Here is a 19,986-nt window from a genome sequence, read left to right as displayed (position 1 = left end):
GCTCAGTCCCAAGTCAGGACTGGTGGTGGCTGTGAGGTTAGAGGGTTCTTCTGGTTTCACTGGCACCTGCAGGGAGGGCGCGTCCCGGAGCGGATTGAGAGGCGAGAGCAGTGGTTGAGGCTACGCGTGGTTTTTATTGACGGAACGGCTGGCGGGGCGGCACGATGCAGGGCGCGGACACAGGGACGCCGAGGTTAATGTTTCTATTCACGTTGGACTATTTACATCGCGGTACACACGGCGGCGGCGGGGTCGCATGGGCCCCGCCAGGCCGCACCCGCACATGGCATGAGTTTACAAATCTGAGAACGGAACGACAGACGCGTGGCGACCGCTGGTTAAAGATTCACAAGCGACTAAAACAAGCTGCGTGCATTCATCAGGCAGAGACGTTGGCCCTACCAAGAGGATCCCCGTGAAGAGGGACCGCGTACAAGGGGACCCTGTGAAGTGAGGCCCATATAAAGGTACCCCATAAGAGGGACCCCATACAAGGGGACCCCCCCCGTTAGAGTGGGACTCCTTGAAGGGGAACCCCCATGCCAGGGCAGCCGGTCCCTTGGCCTCCGTGCACCTACAGCACTTAAGTTAATAGCGACAACAATCAATGTGGGTGATGATCGGCTTTTACAAAACGAACTGAAATGACGCGACTCGCACTTCAGTTAGACAGCTCAGATTCGAGTTTTCATTCTACGATTTCCCCCGCCAACGCCAGCCACACGGCTGCGTAGACCCACGCTGCGCAGGCGAGTCACCCCCTAATCACTTGACCCGGTCACCCCAATCAGGTGACGTCGTGATCATCCCGACGCTGGGAACTGGGTGTCGTGGAATCGTTACCGTGAGTTCAATCAGAGTGGTTGCTTGTCATTGACACTGTTACCACCTCCCTCAAACGTGGAGGGAACCCCTGGGAGGTCCCATTTCTGGGGAGGGGGGTGGAAGGTCGGGGGGCCCTGCCCCTTCTGACGCCCACCCTCCCTCGACGTGGGAAGCAATGCTGATATTCCCCGCCCCAATCACCATTCCCCACCCCGCTTCCCTGGGCACACAGCCATGCGGAGCACCTGGGGGCATGGGGTAAGGGGAGGGCCGGGTGAGGGGGGGTCATGGCCCCACTTTATAGAGGGGGGCAGGGCACCCCCACACCCAGCCCCTTCTCGTGGGAGTGCTTGTATGCGTTTGGGTGTACATGTATATTTGTATCGTGCATGTGTATTTGCAAGGACGTGTGCATTTGTGTACAGGTGTCTGTCTACATGTTTAACTTCACCGTGTCGCTGTGCGTGTGTGGGTGCGAGTTTCATCGGTCGCCTGGATTCGTGGTCCCTTCGCTCAAGGATGCGAGAGGTTTGGAGCGTCCGCTGTGCGTGCACCGCACACGCGTGCGTTTACGTGTGCGCGTGCGTGCAAGCGGGCGAGTGTATGTATGTGTGCGAGCTGGGGCAGCTCGGTGTTCACGAGGAGCAAGGGATGTCTGTCATCTGGTTGTTGGTCGGCCTGAAGATAGTCTGCACAGAGAGGGTGGGAGGGCAGAGAGGGTGGGAGGGCAGAGAGGGGACACGTGAGCAGGCAAACTCGCGTGCAGAGCGGCACAACAACAGCAGCAGTAGTAGCCACCGGCATTCACCATGAGGTGGCAGTGACATCACCAGTGTTTGTGCCAGGTGCACATTAAGGCTATCAAGCGAAGTATGTGAGGCCCGCCTGCAGCTGGCAGATCACGGAGACAGAGCCAGCTGTATGTATGGTGAACTTCTTTCGCACCGTACATAGCCAACCGTGCTAATTGGAGGTGCGGGTGTATGGGTTAACCAATTGAGATGACTGGGACACACAAAGAAATACCTACAGTTACACGCATGCACCCACCCAACAGAAATCCGTACATCTACACAAGCACACAATGTAAATGCAATCTTACAAATGCATGCACACATAAATACCAGTCGTTACACAGGGCTCAGCACAGTTTGTACCTCAACTGGAGACTGCTTGGGAACACCGACTGGCACGATTGGCTACGTGTGGTGCAAAAGCAGCTCAACATACACACGCAGGCTTGGGCTGCTAGGTGGCCAGGCGATGGCAGTACAGCTACGAATGTTGTAATCGATCAGTTCGGACCTTTGAGCGTTACCCCTGGTCTGCATGGGCAGTCTCTGGATACTCTGGTTTCCTCCCACGTGAAACGAAACTCTCATTCATGGAATTTCTCAAACATCTCAACGCAGGGACCCTCCTTAGGAGCAGGTGTGGAAACTCGTTGAGGTTATCTTGGGTAAATAAAAGACCCTTGTGTATAAAACCCCACACACATAGACAAGTACACACAAATAATCACACCCATGCAAATATATACAGCCATACCAGTACTACAACCTACAAGCGCATCATCATAATTACTCAACGGCCTGACAGACACTCGAACACGTCACCACACGGGCCTGTACCTTCTGCCCCGTCCCGTGTCTCAGGCTGTTCCTGTTGTCGTCGCCCTCGTCCTCCACCTCACACACGGCAACACAGACACCCCCACGTTACAGTCCCGCTGTCCGCAAGCGCCTATTAAGGCTGGCAGCGTCCAGTGCTCGCCATGCGCCCTCCCCTCTTCCCGGTGCTGTTGCCACACTGCACTGGTGATTATTTAAGGCCGAGGTGACCTAGGAGTGGCCCCATGTAAGCGGCTGCTGCCCTTGCTGCTGATTTTGCTGCCTCTATCAGGAGCTGGGGAATGTAGTCATGGCAACGGGCAGCAGTGCCGGCATGTTAACGAGGCGGACGGGAGAGGGAGGAGCACACACACACACTCGCTCAAATACATCAACACGCTCAATTCACACAGGCTCACATACTTGCACATAAACACAACTCACATGCTCATGTGCACACAAACTCGCACCATAGCTCACACACACCAACTCACGCTGAATCCCATACTCCATTTCACACAGGCTCACACTTGCGCGCTCACACTTGCACTCATACCGAAACTCGTGCTCACACTCGCGCTTGGAAAACAGCAACAGCCACCATTCACCACTGTGCGGTGGTGACATCACCCCAGGTGCTTGTGCCAGGCTAGGTGCACTTTGAGGCCATGTGACGTGTCAAAGGCTTGCTCAAAGGCGATTACTGGACAGGCCTGGGTGCTATGACAGACTTGAGATCACTGACGCACCACCTGCTCCCATCTGTGCCACCTTGCTGTGTTTCAGCCGCCCAGTGCTCTGCTTGTTGTGAGCACACACACACACTCTCTCTCAAACACTGTCACACAAACTCACTCTCAGGTATGGTCCCACACGCAAACAAGTTCCCACACGCAGACTCGAGAAGACTCGCACACTCGCGTTTGTACTTCCAATCTCAGCAGCCCTATGATCCCGGGGCTTTGGGGGGGATGAGGCTCACTCCGTGGGGGTCATGGCCGCCGTGTGCGCTCGCTCATCACTGCCGTGATGGTGGCGATGGTGACGATTCAGATGACGGTGTTCTGGGTGGTGATGGTGGTGGTGGCAACGGTGGTAGGAGTGGCGGCGGTGGTGGTAGGAGTGGTGATGGAAGTGGCAACGGTGGTGGTGGGGATGGTGGCAGTGTTGAAGGTGGAAGTGACAGTGGTTGCAGTAGTGACGGTGATGCTGGTGATGGCGTTGGTGATGATCACCTCTTTTTTCCATTTCAGCTCGCAGAAGATCCTCTCAAAGCACTCGTGCATGTAGTTATACTGGGGGAGGCACGTGCACACACACGAACCCACGCACACGTGTACACGCACAGTGAGCACAAGAGGCCCCTTGGGCCTAACGCGTGAAACTTTATAGCACGTGTTGGTATACTGCTAGAAGTGTGTGTGTGTGTCTTTGTATACTGGCATACTGCCACGACTATTATGTGTGCGTCCGTGCAGATGCAGGTATACTACGAGAGTGTGTGCGGCTTAGTACACAGCGTGTACTCGTGTTGTATGCGCGTGTGTTGTACAGATGTGTGCATGTGTGGCTCACGTAGGGAGTGAAGATCTTCACCCATCGCGGTTTCTTCTCGCCGCGGACGTACTCGAAACAGAACGCCATCCCCTCCTCGTCCGTGTCCCACTGCCGCATCTCGGCCCACTCAAACGAGATCACCTGGTTCTGCAGGCACACACGGGTACACGCTTACATGTGAACATGTATGCGGGTACTCGCCGAAAGGTGAACATGCGCATGGGTACACACCTGCATGTGAACATACACACATGTACATGTCAACAGGTGAACACGCACACCAAGACCCTCCCCTTAGCCTTAAGGGACTGTTTGGGAAAGTTTTGTTAGCGAATACCTTTGAAGTCCTTCTTGGTTCTTTCGGTAAAGTCACGTAGAAGGGTAATAAAGTAAAATAAATAAAAAAGAAATCGCATTATTTTATTATTTCCCTTCTATGCGACTTTACCGAAAGAACCAAGAAGATGAATCCCTGCAGTCACGAAAGCTTTAAATCAAAACCTATGAAGGCCGTCACGGCACACGTGGGGGTGGGTGGTCAACACCATGCCTGGCCGCCTCCATCTCCCCAGTGCCGATGTTTTATACACACCCGGCCAGGTACTTATTTAAAACCGAGTCGACCTAGGGGACGTCAGGTTCACAGCACATTAACCAATGCGCCAACACTCCCCATAACACACACACACACCGACAACAGCACAGGGAACACTAACAGCAACGCCCAACACCCCGTGAGGCCGAGACCCCGTGAGGCCGTGACCCCGTGAGGCCGTGACCCCGTGAGGCCGTGACCCCGTGAGGCCGTGACCCCGTGAGGCCGTGACCCCGTGAGGCCGTGACCCCGTCTGACCTCGAGCTGGCCCTCCTGGGTGCAGGCGTGCAGCGAGAAGTGGTGCAGGCCCACGGCGGCCACCACATGGCCCTTCCTGCGCGAGTCGCAGGGGCAGTGCGGGAAGGCCACCTCCCCGTAGCCCTCGCAGCCCCGCACCAGCGCCAGGTACTGGGCACGCCACCGCACAGCAACGTCAACAACATCACCGTCAGCATCATCAACGGCATCATCAACGGTATCAACAGCATCATCACCAAGAGCATTGGCACCATTAACAGCTTCATCAATAGCATCTGAATCATCAACATCGTCAATCAACATCATCGAAAGCATCATCATCGACAGCATAATCACCATCATCAGCAATAGCATCGGCATCATTTACATCTCCGCGTGTCACCTGCAGCTTCTTCTGCTGCTCCGTGAACTTCTGCAGCTGGTAGGATTTCTCCCCGGGCTGCACACGGCCCTTCCGCACGTCCTCCACCGCCTGCACATGCACACAAAGATCCCCCAGGTAGCCTTGAGCAGACCGTTGGGGAAAATGCTACAGCACCTATGAAGGCTGGCATGCCACACGAGGGAGTGGATAGCCAATGGAAAAGCCCGACCTCCATTGACTCTCAAGTTATGATGTTTACATACCATACCAGGAACTCATTTAAGGTTCAGTCTATGTAAGGGAGGCTCAGGACCGGTTCAAATATTCACCACTGTAATTGTGAGAGTGGGAATTGACCTCGGGTTTCCGGGTTCGAATTGCAGTGCACTGATCACGACACTACTGCTCCCCTTTGTCTTTGTGAGTGTAGGTGCGAGCGAATGTAGGTGTGTGTAGGTGAGTGTAGATGGGAGGGAGCGAGAGCAGATGTGTGAGGGTGTGAGCGAGCGTAGGTAAGCAAATGGAGGTGAGCGAGTGTAGGTGAGCATGTGTGGGTGAGCATGTGTGGGTGAGCGAGTATAGGCGAGCAAGTGTGGGTGAGCAATTGAGTGTAGGTGAGCGAGTATAGGTGAACGAGTGTGGGTGAGCAATTGAGTGTAGGTGAGAGGGTGGAGGTGAGAGAGTATAGGTGAGCGAGTGTAGGTGAGCAATTGAGTGTAGGTGAGAGGGTGGAGGTAAGCGAGTATAGGTGAGCGAGTGTAGGTGAGCAATTGAGTGTAGGTGAGAGGGTGGAGGAGAGTGAGTATATGTGAGCGAGTGTGGGTGAGCAATTGAGTGTAGGTGAGAGGGTGGAGGTGAGCGAGTAAAGGTGAGCGAGTGTAGGTGAGCAATTGAGTGTAGGTGAGAGGGTGGAGGAGAGTGAGTATATGTGAGCGAGTTATGGGTGAGCAATTGAGTGTAGGTGAGAGGGTGGAGGAGAACGAGTGTATGTGAGCGATTGTGGGTGAGCAATTGAGTGTAGGTGAGAGGGTGGAGGAGAGCGAGTATAGGTGAGCGAGTGTGGGTGAGCAATTGAGTGTAGGTGAGAGGGTGGAGGTGAGCGAGTAAAGGTGAGCGAGTGTGGGTGAGCAATTGAGTGTAGGTGAGAGGGTGGAGGTGAGCGAGTAAAGGTGAGCGAGTGTGGGTGAGCAATTGAGTGTAGGTGAGAGGGTGGAGGAGAGTGAGTATATGTGAGCGAGTGTGGGTGAGCAATTGAGTGTAGGTGAGAGGGTGGAGGAGAGCGAGTATATGTGAGCGAGTGTGGGTGAGCAATTGAGTGTAGGTGAAAGGGTGGAGGAGAGCGAGTATAGGTGAGCGAGTGTGGGTGAGCAATTGAGTGTAGGTGAGAGGGTGGAGGAGAGCGAGTATATGTGAGCGAGTGTGGGTGAGCAATTGAGTGTAGGTGAGCGGGTGGAGGTGAGCGGGTGGAGGTGAGCGGGTGGAGGTGAGCGAGTATAGGTGAGCGGGTGGAGGTGAGCGCGTATAGGTGAGCGGGTGGAGGTGAGCGATTGAGTGTAGGTGAGAGGGTGGAGGAGAGTGAGTATATGTGAGCGAGTGTGGGTGAGCAATTGAGTGTAGGTGAGAGGGTGGAGGTGAGCGAGTAAAGGTGAGCGAGTGTAGGTGAGCAATTGAGTGTAGGTGAGAGGGTGGAGGAGAGTGAGTATATGTGAGCGAGTTATGGGTGAGCAATTGAGTGTAGGTGAGAGGGTGGAGGAGAACGAGTGTATGTGAGCGATTGTGGGTGAGCAATTGAGTGTAGGTGAGAGGGTGGAGGAGAGCGAGTATAGGTGAGCGAGTGTGGGTGAGCAATTGAGTGTAGGTGAGAGGGTGGAGGTGAGCGAGTAAAGGTGAGCGAGTGTGGGTGAGCAATTGAGTGTAGGTGAGAGGGTGGAGGTGAGCGAGTAAAGGTGAGCGAGTGTGGGTGAGCAATTGAGTGTAGGTGAGAGGGTGGAGGAGAGTGAGTATATGTGAGCGAGTGTGGGTGAGCAATTGAGTGTAGGTGAGAGGGTGGAGGAGAGCGAGTATATGTGAGCGAGTGTGGGTGAGCAATTGAGTGTAGGTGAAAGGGTGGAGGAGAGCGAGTATAGGTGAGCGAGTGTGGGTGAGCAATTGAGTGTAGGTGAGAGGGTGGAGGAGAGCGAGTATATGTGAGCGAGTGTGGGTGAGCAATTGAGTGTAGGTGAGCGGGTGGAGGTGAGCGGGTGGAGGTGAGCGGGTGGAGGTGAGCGAGTATAGGTGAGCGGGTGGAGGTGAGCGCGTATAGGTGAGCGGGTGGAGGTGAGCGGGTGGAGGTGAGCGGGTGGAGGTGAGCGGGTGGAGGTGAGCGGGTGGAGGTGAGCGGGTGGAGGTGAGCGGGTGGAGGTGAGCGGGCGGCGCGCACCTGGTGGTAGAGGTAGTCGAGGGCCGTGGGGCTGCTCTGCAGCAGCTCCTCGTGAGCGGGAGTGAACACCCACTTGCGCACGGCCAGGCAGGTGCCAGACGCCGCCGACGTGTAGTTCTGCACGTACAGGTGGTGCGGGAACTCGTTGGGCGCCAGCTTGCGCTCTAACGGTGGGGGGGGGGGGGGAGGGGGGGAACGTTAGTCACCCCAATGAGCAAGCAGCACGGTCGCTCGTGTGCCACCGCACGCCGCCACCCAGCAGCAGCGCCAGCGCACGCTGCACCACGGCGGGCGATCTCCTACGTAAGCGCATCTCGAGACTAAGTGAGGCTTCTCTGGATAATAAAAATCATATAATATAATAAAAACACACACGTATCCTTTTGTTCAAAAGACGCTTAATATTAAACACTGCTGCAAGTGTGCAGCCGATTCTGGTTATATTATACGGTGACGTTTTGTTAAGTTCCTCACACTTTAAGCAGCCGGTTATCGTAATTAATTTGGCCAAACGGGCGAGGATCTTGCACCGTGGGAAAACGTCTCGTACCGAACGAGTGGTCCATGACCTCAAACAAGGCGAAGAAGTTGATGGTCTGTGTCTCCATGCCGACTTCCCGCACCACCGCCTACACGAGCACACACGGTAAACACATGCGCACACACACGTGCACGCGTAAACATGTGAGCGTAAGTTACAGCGTACGAGAGTGTTTTAACGTGTTTATTAAAAAGAGTGTGCAACTTTGTGCGTCACAGTGTACGAGTGTGTGTCAGAGCATTTGAGCGACAGTATGAGAACGTTAGTCAGGAGAGCGAGTGTACAAGTGTGTGTGCGAGTGTGCACGAGTTTGTTCGTGAGCGTGTGTTAAAGTGTGTGCGAGTGCACGAGTTTGTTCGTGAGCGTGTGTGAGGGTGGTTGTGATTGTCTACGACGCACGCACCTTGTACACCTGGTCGGTGGTGCTGTTCTTCTTCACCGACACCGTCGCCGTGCTCTTGTTGGGCAGCTCCACGCGCAGGTCCCCCTCCGCCACGCCACTGCCGCCCTGCTTCAAGCCCCCCCCCCCCCCCGTATAACCTTAATAGACTTGTGGGACAAGTGCTGTGAAGCGAGCACCAATGAAAGCCGGCACGGCACACGAAGAGGCGGGGGGGGGGGGGTTGAGGGGGGGGTTGAGGGGGGGGTTGAGGGGGGGGGTGAGGGGGGGGGGCGTGGCGGGGGGGTTGGTGAGGGGGGGGTGAGGGGGGGGGGTGCGTGACGACCACCAATACCCACAGCCAACTTTGTCTCCCTGCTGCCCGTGTGTGACGCTCGGCACCGCTGCTGTCGCTCGCGCTACCCCCTGCACCGTTCAGCGTAGACCCAATTTTGTGAATAAATGTTGAAGTTTATTGAAATTATGAGCTTGGGGCTCCATGCCGAACAACAAGACCCGGGGTAGGAGCCCCCCCCCCCACAGCTCAAGCGGAACCTGCTCCCTCTAATGGCCCCACCCCGTCCGGGTTGTAAGAGAATTAAAACCCTCGCCAAGCACCGATATGCGTCATGATGAGGATATGAAACTGGATCGCCACTCCCCGCACGCGCACACACGCACACATCGTTACTGGCACACTCACGTTAAAGTTGTCGTCAGTCACTACACAACACCCATGAACATGTTCCCTTGCGGCATGGCTCATCTTTTGTGACAGGAGCCCCTCTAATTGTGTACAATCTGATTAGACTCAACGTTACACCTCTGCGATCCCTCACTTCCTTCGACGCTTGCTGCAGAATCCTTGAATCGCCCCAGGGCAACTGCCCGCACCCTTTCTCCCACGCCCCCCCACCAAGCCCCGCGGGGGTCGCTCCACCACAACTCGCACGCACACACCGCCCGCGTTCCCTCTGCTCGGACGGTCTGCTACACTGCCGATTAACGTTCTAACGTTTACAAAGAACGAGCATTTACAATTCTCATTTCTGCTGTGGACATTTCTAAAACGGTGCGTTCAGCATTGTTTGGTTCACACGCTGGAATTCCCCGTGGCTCTGCTCCGCTGATTTAAACCGAGGCCCTCTCCGCGTGGAGAGGGGGGGGGGCCGCAGACTCGCCGAGCGTTGACCTGCTGATAAAGGTCACTCATCTCAGAGATCTATTCCCAGGGCAGCCACGCGCAACAACGGCGCCGTGTTAAACCGCCCTTACTCCACGCATTGCGTCACCCTCGCTACTCTACACTCGACCTTCAAGCTGGGGGGGGGGGGGGGGGCTGCGGGATGCTGGGACTATGGGGACTATGGGGGGGGGGGGCGATTTTCAGCACAAGAAGAAGCAGCCGAGAGCAGCTTCAGGTCAGACAAGACCCCCCCCTCCCCCACCGTCTACCCACCCCTCCCCCCGCGTGACAATGCGGTCTGGTCACCACGGAAACCGGATGACGTCACCCCTTCCCTGTTGTAACAGTCGCTATTCAGGTTGCACAATGGCTGCATCAACACGAGCGGCACAAACACTCGCTCCTCGCACGCAGGCTCCCCGCACGCCGATGCACACACATACCAGCACATGTGCGTAGCGTTCACAAAGTCGCCAACACAGCCATGCCTGGCGTGCCGTGTAAAGATTAGCACTGGGGAAACAAAGACGGCCTGGAGCGGTGGGAGCCACACCACCCTCACTTGCACTGTAGCAACCTTAATAGGAGCTCGCGAACAGCACTTTCTCCCACCACTATACACGAGATTTTTGTGTGTTTTTGTGTATACATGGTTGTATGAGATGGTGTGTGTGGGGAGCGGTAGTGTAGCGGTCAGCACGCTGCGCTATGGACCTGGCCGCCCGAGTTCGATTCTCGCTCACGGCCAACACAAGTGACAATTATCTGAACCAGTCACGGGCCTCCCCTAGGTCGACTCAGCCTCAAATGAGTACCTGGTGCGGTGTGTAAACATCTCCACTGGGGAGACAAAGGCGGCCGAGCGTGGTGTTGGCCACCCACCCCTTGTGTGTTGTGCCGGCCTTCATAGGTGATCGCTAACAGCACTTGCCCCAACAGTCTGTTCAGGCTGTACGGGGAACTTTGTCTTTGATGGTGTGTGTATGGCGGTGAGTGCCAGTGGATGTTCATGTACGGTGACGAGTGTGAATGGGTGTGCACGGTACTCACATCTGCCGACTCGGACAGGAACTCCTGCATGATGTCGCTCTCTCCAATGACGCGCACAGCACAGACTGTGGGCGACACACACGGCGGGTGAAACACGGAATAAGCCACGTGGGTGACACAGAGAGACAAAACGTCACCTCTATCGGACGCCACCGAATGTGGCTGGTGGCAACTCTGGCGCCCGCCGCGACATGCTCACATGGCGACTGCGGTGGCACAGCAGCAGCAGTGTCCCTGCAGCCCCGTGGGAGCAGTGGCGATGCCCGGTCGAGCCGCTCCCGGCACCAACGACAAACTAACGGGACGAGGAAGTGCGTCTTGAAGGAGCTGACCATGTCACCCTGTGGGCTGATGTAAAGAATAATAATGCCCTTGATCTACCGTCCGTTTGGATGCCGGAGAAATTTCACCAGAGTTTGGCTTTGCGTGGGAGGAACGTGCGTCGTAAACTGAGAGACAAATGCGACATTCAAAGTTCCGCAAGATACATTCTGGAATCTGTTGCAGCCCCAGGTTACAGAAGGGTTAGGTTCCCGAGAACAATCCATAACCCAAATTTTCCGTGTGTTGGAAATAGTTGTGCCTCCCCGACCCGATTACTAGTTTCTTTTCTCTCAGTACCGCATTGCGCTGTCGTCCGTTTTCTATTGCTGCCCGTATCGTATCGCTGTACATACGCTCCGCACTTCCTACGATTCTTTCATTTCATTGAATATCTACCCCAACACTACCTATAATTAAACTAATGGAACATACTGTATCGAAATTTTTTGTGAATAACACGAAACATTTTAATATGAATTGTTAACAGAAAGCAGCCACGCCCGAATGTTCGTTTACCGTGCATTAGGCTAGGCCTAGACTTCTCCGATCGCTGTTGGCCGAGATCATAAGCAATCGAAGTGTAATTGTGTTAAATAAAGTACGCACAGTAAATAACTCATTAAATAATCATAAATGGAAGAAAACTAGCAATAGAAATATGGGAAAAAATTAATTGTTCTATAGAAAAAAACAATGATGTAATACAACTAAAGTAAAATAATTACGTAACGCTACAAAAATCCATTTACCTTAATCCCAGTGAAGCTTGGGCTCAGTTTTAGTGGAGCGCCTCGTAAGGTGGGGCTTACGCCTCGCTCCGCTTTATTCATCCTCAACCTCACCGCGCTGTACTGTTTGCGCTTACGTAACTAACGCAAAATAATCCGCATGTTGAATTTTATTTTTACATGATTTATGGGAGCATTTCCGTAAGGTCGGATTTCCGTAAGTCGGGTCTTCCACAACCCGGGGACTTACTGTATTGGACAAAAATCCCAATTTTCATTAATTTTAACCAAATACGTGACTTTAACGAAAGACCCAAAGAATATGAATTCCTGCAGTCATGAAAGTTTTAAGTCAAGATTTCACCCAGAAAGTACTTTGTGAGAAACAAAGCCCTGCTGGTATCTGTATCTGAGACACGGCGGTGGCGTTCCTGTGTGGTGCAAGGTTTGAGATGGGTGGCTGTGGTTGCGCTCAAGGCTGTTACTAATTAATCTGGCCGATGGCAATCCAAGACAAAGACCGTGGGGGACTTGGGGGTGGGGAGGAGGGGAAGGATGAGGAGGGGTCTTGGGGAGGAGGAGAGGGTGAATAAAAAAAAGTGGCAGGAGGATGGGGAGAGGAAACTGCAGAAGAGGGGGGAGAGACAAGAGGATGAAGAGGGGGAGGAGAAATAATGAGGTGGGGAGGAAGAGGCGGAGTCTCCAGGAGTAAGAGGATGAGAGGAAGAGAAGGAGTTGACGGTGACGGAGGCTGGAGATTGGTCTTCAGTAGGAGGACGAGGAGTGGAAGATGAGGAGGAAGCGGAGCAGTCTCGGGGAGGAGGGGCCAGAGAGGAGGAGGGGGTCCCACCTCGTTCGAGGTACTCCTCCAGACCGCGGCGCCGTGCGTCCAGCTGCTGCTCGGAGAGGGAGAACGGCCACTTCCCCGGGAGCTTTGGGAACCCGAAGTCAGAGAATTCGCGCTTCAGGTTCTGGTGCAGGATCACGAACTCACGGAAGCGGCGCGAGCAGAGCTGGCGCCCCGCCATGTAGATGTTAAACGCCTGCGGGGATAGGGGACAACAACGCCACAACAGCCCCGTCACTGCCATCGTCACCAGCAACATCATGGCCACATTTATTGCCACCATCGCGATCATCATCGTCACGGTCATGGAAATCACCGGCATCATAACCATGGTCATCCCACGTGATCAACTCGCCAATCATAATAATCATTTTCACCACCACAAGCACAACTCCCTCAACCCCTACACTAGGATAGAGAATCCAACCGGCGACCCCTGGATTGCAAGTCCAGCGTGCGAACCATTGCACCGCTGCGGTGGCTCTTTTTCCTCGAACGGAGACCAACGCAAATCCATCATCCAAACGTCACCGCGGCCCCCGCGGCCGGCGCCTCGTCCCCAGCCTCTCACCACGAAGCGCTCCCCGTGCCGCTCCACGTGCTTGTAGCTCGGCACCGAGATGGGCACGGCGCGCTTCTCGCCGTAGTCGTAGCCCGAGTGGCCCGACGACTCGTCACTCGGGTCGAGCCTCTCGGCCTCCTGCGGTGGCACCGACAGCACGGAGAGCACCAGCTCCCGCTCGGCGGCGCGGATCAGGTCCACCACCTGCTTGTGGGTAGCGCCCTCTACATTCACGCCGTTCCTGCACGCGGCATGCACACACGCGGGACAGCTTTAGAGCACCCGCTGCATACTGTGACGCACGCAAGCGCACACGGGTTCCGTAAACACCGGAGCGCACGAGGCGATGCAGTACAACACACGGGATTCACTGCCACAGCACCAGCGCCATCATGGCCATCACCGCACCACCACCATTACGACTGTCAACACCGCTGCCACCACCATCAGCACGATCGCAACCATGCCCAATTCTACCATCACGACCACCGCTGCCACCACCACCCTATCAAGGTGTGCCCGCTCGCGCAAGGAGGGGGGTCTCAGGTGGCACCAACCAACCTACTGGGCGACTGGCTCCAGCTCAACTGCACAACGAAGTCACACACAGGACAATCTACACACGTACGCATGCTTACAGCACAAACCGGACTCAAACGGTTATAGCACAAACCACGCTGTCGAACACCCGCTGGCAGCAGGTCACGGGACAGACCCAGGTGCCATGGGTTGACTGAGATGACTGGCTAATGCACCACCTGTGCCCCCTACTGTGTGAACCCACACGCAAGCATGATAAACACAGGTGAACCTCACACACACTTACACTTGTTTACTCAGGAAAGCCTCACTGATTTTCAAATTCAGGCGGATCCTGTTAAGTTGTAGCTGTAGGGGGTGAACATTGCCTTGTTTCCAAATTAAATCATGTGCGGTGCTGGTTTTCACATTTGACAAATTGGGACCAAGGTACACGATGGCCTAACGCTTCTTCACTGTGCATCACGAGATATTAAACGTCCAGTGTGGGCAAAGCAGACGGTGCAGACTATTTCACGGTTAATCTACACCGCAGCGATTAACCAGGGGGGCCTGCCGTATTCGAACCGTCAACCTCTACAAAAGGTGAAAAACGCGCCACTGCCGGGCCTGGTCACCGGCCCAATAAACACAAACCACGCACGCACGCACACACACACACAAAACACACACATTTATCACACACGCATGAGCACAAATTGGCATGGGCCGCGATCACTCGCACTGCTGCTTGAAAAGCCCACAGGGTGTCGGTACGGGGGAGGGGGCCTCAGGTCGCCCTTTGGCACTGCAGCCACGTGAGGTCGTGGCTCGGCGCCACTGCTGGACTTAACTAGAGCGCCGGCACAGCCTCACTCACGTGTCACTCGGGGCAAAAGTCCGTGTCATGTGCACGACCCAGCCAGCCACGCGCCATCAGCTGCAGCGGTAATATCACTGGCAGCAGAATCAGCAGTATCGGCAGCAGCATCCATAATAAGACTACCAGCAGAATCGGTGGTAATAGCACTCTCAGCAGAATCAGTAGTAACATCGGCAGCATTGATATCAGCAAAAGTAGCAGCAACAGAAACACCAGTATCATCATCAGCAGTGCCCAGTCTCACGTGACCTCCCAGCCCAGGGACATGCGGAAGTATCAGGGGGCGGCGAGGGCCTCACGTGGTGTGCACTCGCCCTCCTCACCCCCCACGGGACCTGGTGAGAAGCCACTCACCGCAGCACCAGCCCATATGTCCACGCTGCCCTCGCTGCCCTTCTCCTCCTGCGAGCCGAGAGCTCCCTTTAGTTTCCTCGTGGGGATTTCCCCGTCCCGAATTACTGCTCCCGCATGACCCATTCCCTACCTCACATCAAAGAGCGAGTGCTCAGCCTCCGCTATTTATGGCGGCCTCTTGCTCATGAATTTCTCACAGCAAGAGCCTCGTAGAATCATCATTGTGGAATCACCATCATCATCATCATCATCCGCCAGCCATGGTCAATCCAATGCTGGGTGAAGGCGATGCAATGGTCCACGCAACACCTGCACAAGGCGAGGTGGCCAGCGGTAGAGTGAGCTGCACGCAATCGGCTGGGGCTTGGCTCAGCTCGTAATTCCTCCTGGGTTAATAAATTATGGAATAATAATGTGTGTGTGTGTAAGTGAACAGCGGTCAATGTCTATGGATAAACTCGCACCTGTCATGGAAAAGTAAAATTTCCATCACTGGCTTTGAGCTGTAATCAGGAGATGAGCACCGCCTAAATGCTCATTTGAGCAGAAAGTCACTTTGGCTTTGGAGCCACACACGAGTCGGCTTTATCACTCAATCTCCTCAGTGGACGTCCTCTCAGACGCGCTCCATTCCGTGGCTGTCACTCCATTTCCATTCTCGACTACCGGCCGTCGTGCTTCTCGCCATGACGCGTCCTATCCAAGTCCACTTGAATTATCCTTCACCGTGGCACAACAATGTTCAATAATCGTGGAGTGGGCACCGGCGACACACCGGCTCTCACGATGCTGTCTCACGGAGGAGAAAGAGGAGGCAGTGAGTCTCACCACAGACTGGGGACCCACCACAGACTGGGTCGGCCCCAACCCCGGGGGGCACGCCGCAACACCCCGACCGACTCGGCTCCAGCCAAGGCAGTGACATCATCATCATCATAGCCATCAGCTGCAGCAGAGGCAGCAGCTGAGCCAAGCTCTTGAAATGGAAACTCATCCTTTGAGGATGATATATATACACACACATACTCATCTGCACGCTACAACACAAAATCAATATATCAACAAAGATCCTCCCCGTATGGCGTTAAAAGACCGTTAATGTTGTTAGCGAGCACCTCTATAGGCCGAAATAGCGCACGAGGCAGTGGTGTGGCTACCACCACGCTCGGTCGTCTTTGTCTCCCCAGTGATGATGTTTACACACAGCAACAGCTAGTAATGTACAGCTGCATCGGCTAAGGGAAGGCAAGGGGCCGATTACAAAAATCGGAACCGGCGTTGGCCACAAGCGGGATTGAACCCCGGGTCGTCGGGTTCGCAGTGCAGTGCGCTAACCATCATCACATTACCACTCTGCGCACATATATAACATCAACACCCACCATCATGTCACACACCTATACACATCAACAAAGGACCCACCGCAATAATATGTGTTTTAAAGGTGTTGTTAGCGAGCACCTATAGAGGCTAGAACGGCACATGAGGGGTGGTGGCCAGAACCACGCTCGGCCACCTTTGTCTCCCCGGTTCCGGATGGTGACACCCCACACCAGGTACAGTACACTCCGTTAAGGCGACGCGCTCGTTTCCTGGTTCGCCCATCAATAACAGCCCCAGGTAAAACAAACTCCGCTGTGCTTACAGCTGCATTGACACGTTAAGCGAACTTGTCCTGAACGTTACTTCTGTTACGATCCTCTTGACCCCGATCCCCGCACACTCCAACAGAAGCGAATGTATAATTTGCTGAAGCTCATTCTCGTAAATACGTTCGTCGTGATGCCCGTGTCGCGAGCAAAATCCTCGATGGCCGTGTGACGAATTGGCGGTGTCACCTCATCAGACTCCCCTCTTCGTACGTATGATGAGATCTATGTTTTAGAATGTCCAAGATAAATCCCCCTATAGCTTTAACACACTTTTGGGGAAGTACTGTTAGCGAGCGCCTATGAAACCCGAAACGGAACACGAGCGGTGGGTGGCCAGCACTACGCCAAGCCGCCTTTGTCTCCCCACCACTGATGTTTTACACACCGCGCCAGGTATTCATGGAAGGTTGAGTGGACCGAGCGGCCCAGGACCTAGTTATGATATTCTTCATCGTTGGTCGTTAGCGGGAAATTAGCGCTGGTCGTCGGATTCGTAGTTCAGTGCGCTAACCACTACACCACCGCTTCCCCACACAGACGTATGCATAATCACACCCACACACGCAATCATCACTCCTCTTGTTGTCGTGCGATGATTTGTGTATATTTGTGGTATGCCAGGTATGAGATGCTGCTGCCGGTATATTGTTGGGAGTTTAATGCACTGCCAGTGTTATTGTTCATAATAGTACTGTATAGTGCCTCGCTGCACTGTACAGCTGGTGCACTGCCAGTGTTGTAGTAATATAGTGTGTGCCATCCGTCTAGTGTGTGTGCTATCCGTCTAGTGTGTGTGCTATTCGTGATATTGTGTTATTGCTCTAGTGTGTGTGCTATCCGTCTAGTGTGTGTGCTATTCGTGCTATTGTGTTATTGGTCTAGTGTGTGTGCTATTCGTGCTATTCGCGATGTGTGATTTAACGACCGTGTTGAGTCACAAGTCACATGGCGAGGATGCGGACTCCGTGCTCTCGATGTTGGCGCGTGGGAGGCGCTGATGTGTCCATGTTGGCGTCCGCGTACCGATGCTGGTGTCCCGTGTTGTTCGTGTAAAGTACTGCGAGGAGTACCGGCGGGAAACTCACCGGTCACTCGGCGAGCACGCGGTGAGCCCCCGCTGGTATCCGTATCAACATCGCGTGCCGCTATTCGCGTGTTCAGCGCGGTGTGCGTGAGTGTGGACGGTGCTGCTGTTGTGACCGAGAGCGTGACCAGGAGCGCCCTGCCGCGAGGAGGGGAGCGCCCTGCCGCGGGCGACTACTCACACGGCGAGGATGCGGTCCCCCTTGAGGACCCCGGCTCGCTCGGCGGCGCCCCCCGGCAGCACGGCGCTCACGTGCTGCAGCGGCGCGTACAGCTCCCCGTTGATGCTGCGCAGCTGCCCGCCCTCGCTCACCTGCCCGCGCACGTTAAACCCGTAGCCCGTCTCCGACTTGACGATGCACACGACGCGCGGCCCATGCTGCAGCTGCTGCGGTTGCTGCGATTGTTGCGGTGGTTGTGGTGGTGGTGCGTGTTGTTGTTGTTGTTGCTGCTGTCGGAGCGGCTGGACCCGCGTTCCCGCCGTCTCCTCCGCCATCTTCACTGCGCTGCGAGGCTGGGGCGGGGGGAGGGGAACTTCCGGTTCCGCGTGCCGGGGGTGGGGGGGGTCAACTTCTGGTCGCGTGCTCGACCGGGGGAGAGACTTCCGGTTCCGCGTGACTGCCGCGGGAGCAGCTTCCGGCGGGAGGGGTTCCGGTTGGGCGAGATACCAGGGGGGAGGGGTCATTTCCGCGGGGGGGACGCGACTGAGAGGGGGGGGGGGGGGGTGGCGTCACTTCCGGGATGCGGCCTCTGTGCACGTGTCGCCGCCTGGTGGACGGTGCCCGTCCTGCACCACGGATCTCGCTCGCACGTGGCGAGCGAGCGAGCTGGCGAAGTGGTCAACTCGCTCCACGGGGCTTTGCCGCGTCACAGAGAGACATGGACTACTGATCGACCTCAGGGCCGGATGGCACATCCGCCCAATGTTGCCGACACCACAGCAAACACTCTGGCTTGCAGCGGAGTCGCCTTGATTACTAACAACGCCATCCTTACTGTGGCATCAGTTTTTTCATTTATTTATTTCAGTTTCATTTATTTGGTAGAGCCCTGTGAGCCATTCGGCTCTTGAATCAGAAACACAGCTCGCCTACAGTGGCTTCAAAGCGCCCCGTCTCACGCTGCCCTGGGCATTTGTTGCGGACATGTGGCTTCCATTGCTTTGCTACCAGCCCTCATTTAAAATGTTAAACGTGTTTATCCATGAGAGCCACACCGAGTCGTGGGACTGTTTAACAGGTCGGTCCTGCGTTGGGTGTTTGTGTTAAATGTGTTCAGCCACTGTATGAACGTTTATGCATTTGAGGAAACCAGAGCAACCGGAGAAAACCCACGCATGCAAGGGGCAATACTATTCCTGCACAGATGGAAACAGGCGAATTTTATCAACTTGCTGTACTGCCTTCTCCTGGCGAGCCAGAGAATAGCACCTGCTGATTGTACTCAGAACCAGGGCTATCCTGAGTGGCGTTTCTCTGGAGCTGCCCCAGCATCACCCAGCTTCAAGCAGCAGCTTAAGGCTCTCGCCCTCGTTCAGGCTGGCGTACGAGGGAGGTACTTTGAGCTCTGGCTCTGCGTATCTGGGGTTTGGAACAATGCGTCGTGAAATGTGCGCTCTATAAATTATTATTAAACCCCCTCCCCACCTTCAACCCTCCACTCACCTCCCATCTCACCCCTCCCTCCCCCCCATACATCTCGCAGGAGTAAATCGCAACTCCACCTCTGCACTCTCAGCCACGAGCAGCGTGTAAAACGTATGATAAACTTTTAATGTTTTTTTTACATGAACAATTTCATTACACCAGCCCTTCGAATTCCGATACACTGTACACCAACCAGCGTCCAACCATGGTGGGCGGCCTATTGGTAACCGCCACCGCACACGGGGAGACACCGCACACACTCACGGCACCGCCGGCTCCCCGCACCACCAACGAAGAGTGCACGCGGCGGGGACAAACGCGCCACCCCAATCACACACACACACATCACGTCAAAGTGCACGCGTCTCCCCTCTGGGGGGGGGCTTCTGGGGAGGACCCGGGGAACCCTGACCAGAGTCACGGGCCCTCCCGCGCTCGAGATGGAGGGTGGTGCGAAATGACCCCGAACAGAAGGTGACAACACAAAAGGCAAACAGGAAAAACGAGACAGCATACGCAGTGGTTTCCACAGGGCCCACCTCCCCCCCCATCCTGTCATCCCGATCGCACACGCATGTGTACATCGCGGGGCCGTCGTCTGCAG

The 19,986-nt window shown here is 55.2% G+C and overlaps 1 protein-coding gene across 2 annotated transcripts; it reads right to left on the bottom strand.

Moving 5' to 3' along the window:
* Window positions 1–114: 114 nt before the first annotated feature.
* LOC133346792 (sorting nexin-27-like) lies at window positions 115–18,255 on the bottom strand. 2 transcript variants are annotated; one of them, XM_061558672.1, is made up of 13 exons: window positions 17,919–18,255; window positions 13,255–13,486; window positions 12,687–12,879; window positions 10,785–10,849; window positions 8,573–8,680; window positions 8,179–8,257; window positions 7,629–7,792; window positions 5,228–5,317; window positions 4,846–4,995; window positions 4,011–4,139; window positions 3,671–3,730; window positions 2,457–2,513; window positions 115–1,514 (listed from the first exon to the last, which is right to left on the bottom strand). In XM_061558672.1, exons 1-13 carry the CDS (start codon window positions 18,230–18,232, stop codon window positions 1,461–1,463), a joined length of 1,695 nt encoding a protein of 564 aa, XP_061414656.1. In that variant the 5' UTR covers window positions 18,233–18,255; the 3' UTR covers window positions 115–1,460. The 2 variants fall into 2 exon arrangements, with proteins under 2 accessions (XP_061414656.1, XP_061414657.1); XM_061558673.1 differs by having other exon boundaries at window positions 8,573–8,677.
* Window positions 18,256–19,986: the final 1,731 nt, after the last annotated feature.

This window comes from Lethenteron reissneri, chromosome 24 (genome assembly GCF_015708825.2).
Source record: "Lethenteron reissneri isolate LAM-NWPU_2019-01 chromosome 24, ASM1570882v1, whole genome shotgun sequence".
Taxonomy (NCBI): Eukaryota; Metazoa; Chordata; class Hyperoartia; order Petromyzontiformes; family Petromyzontidae; genus Lethenteron; species Lethenteron reissneri.
Note: the sequence above shows the minus strand (reverse complement) of the source record. Positions and strands in the feature narration are given on the sequence as shown.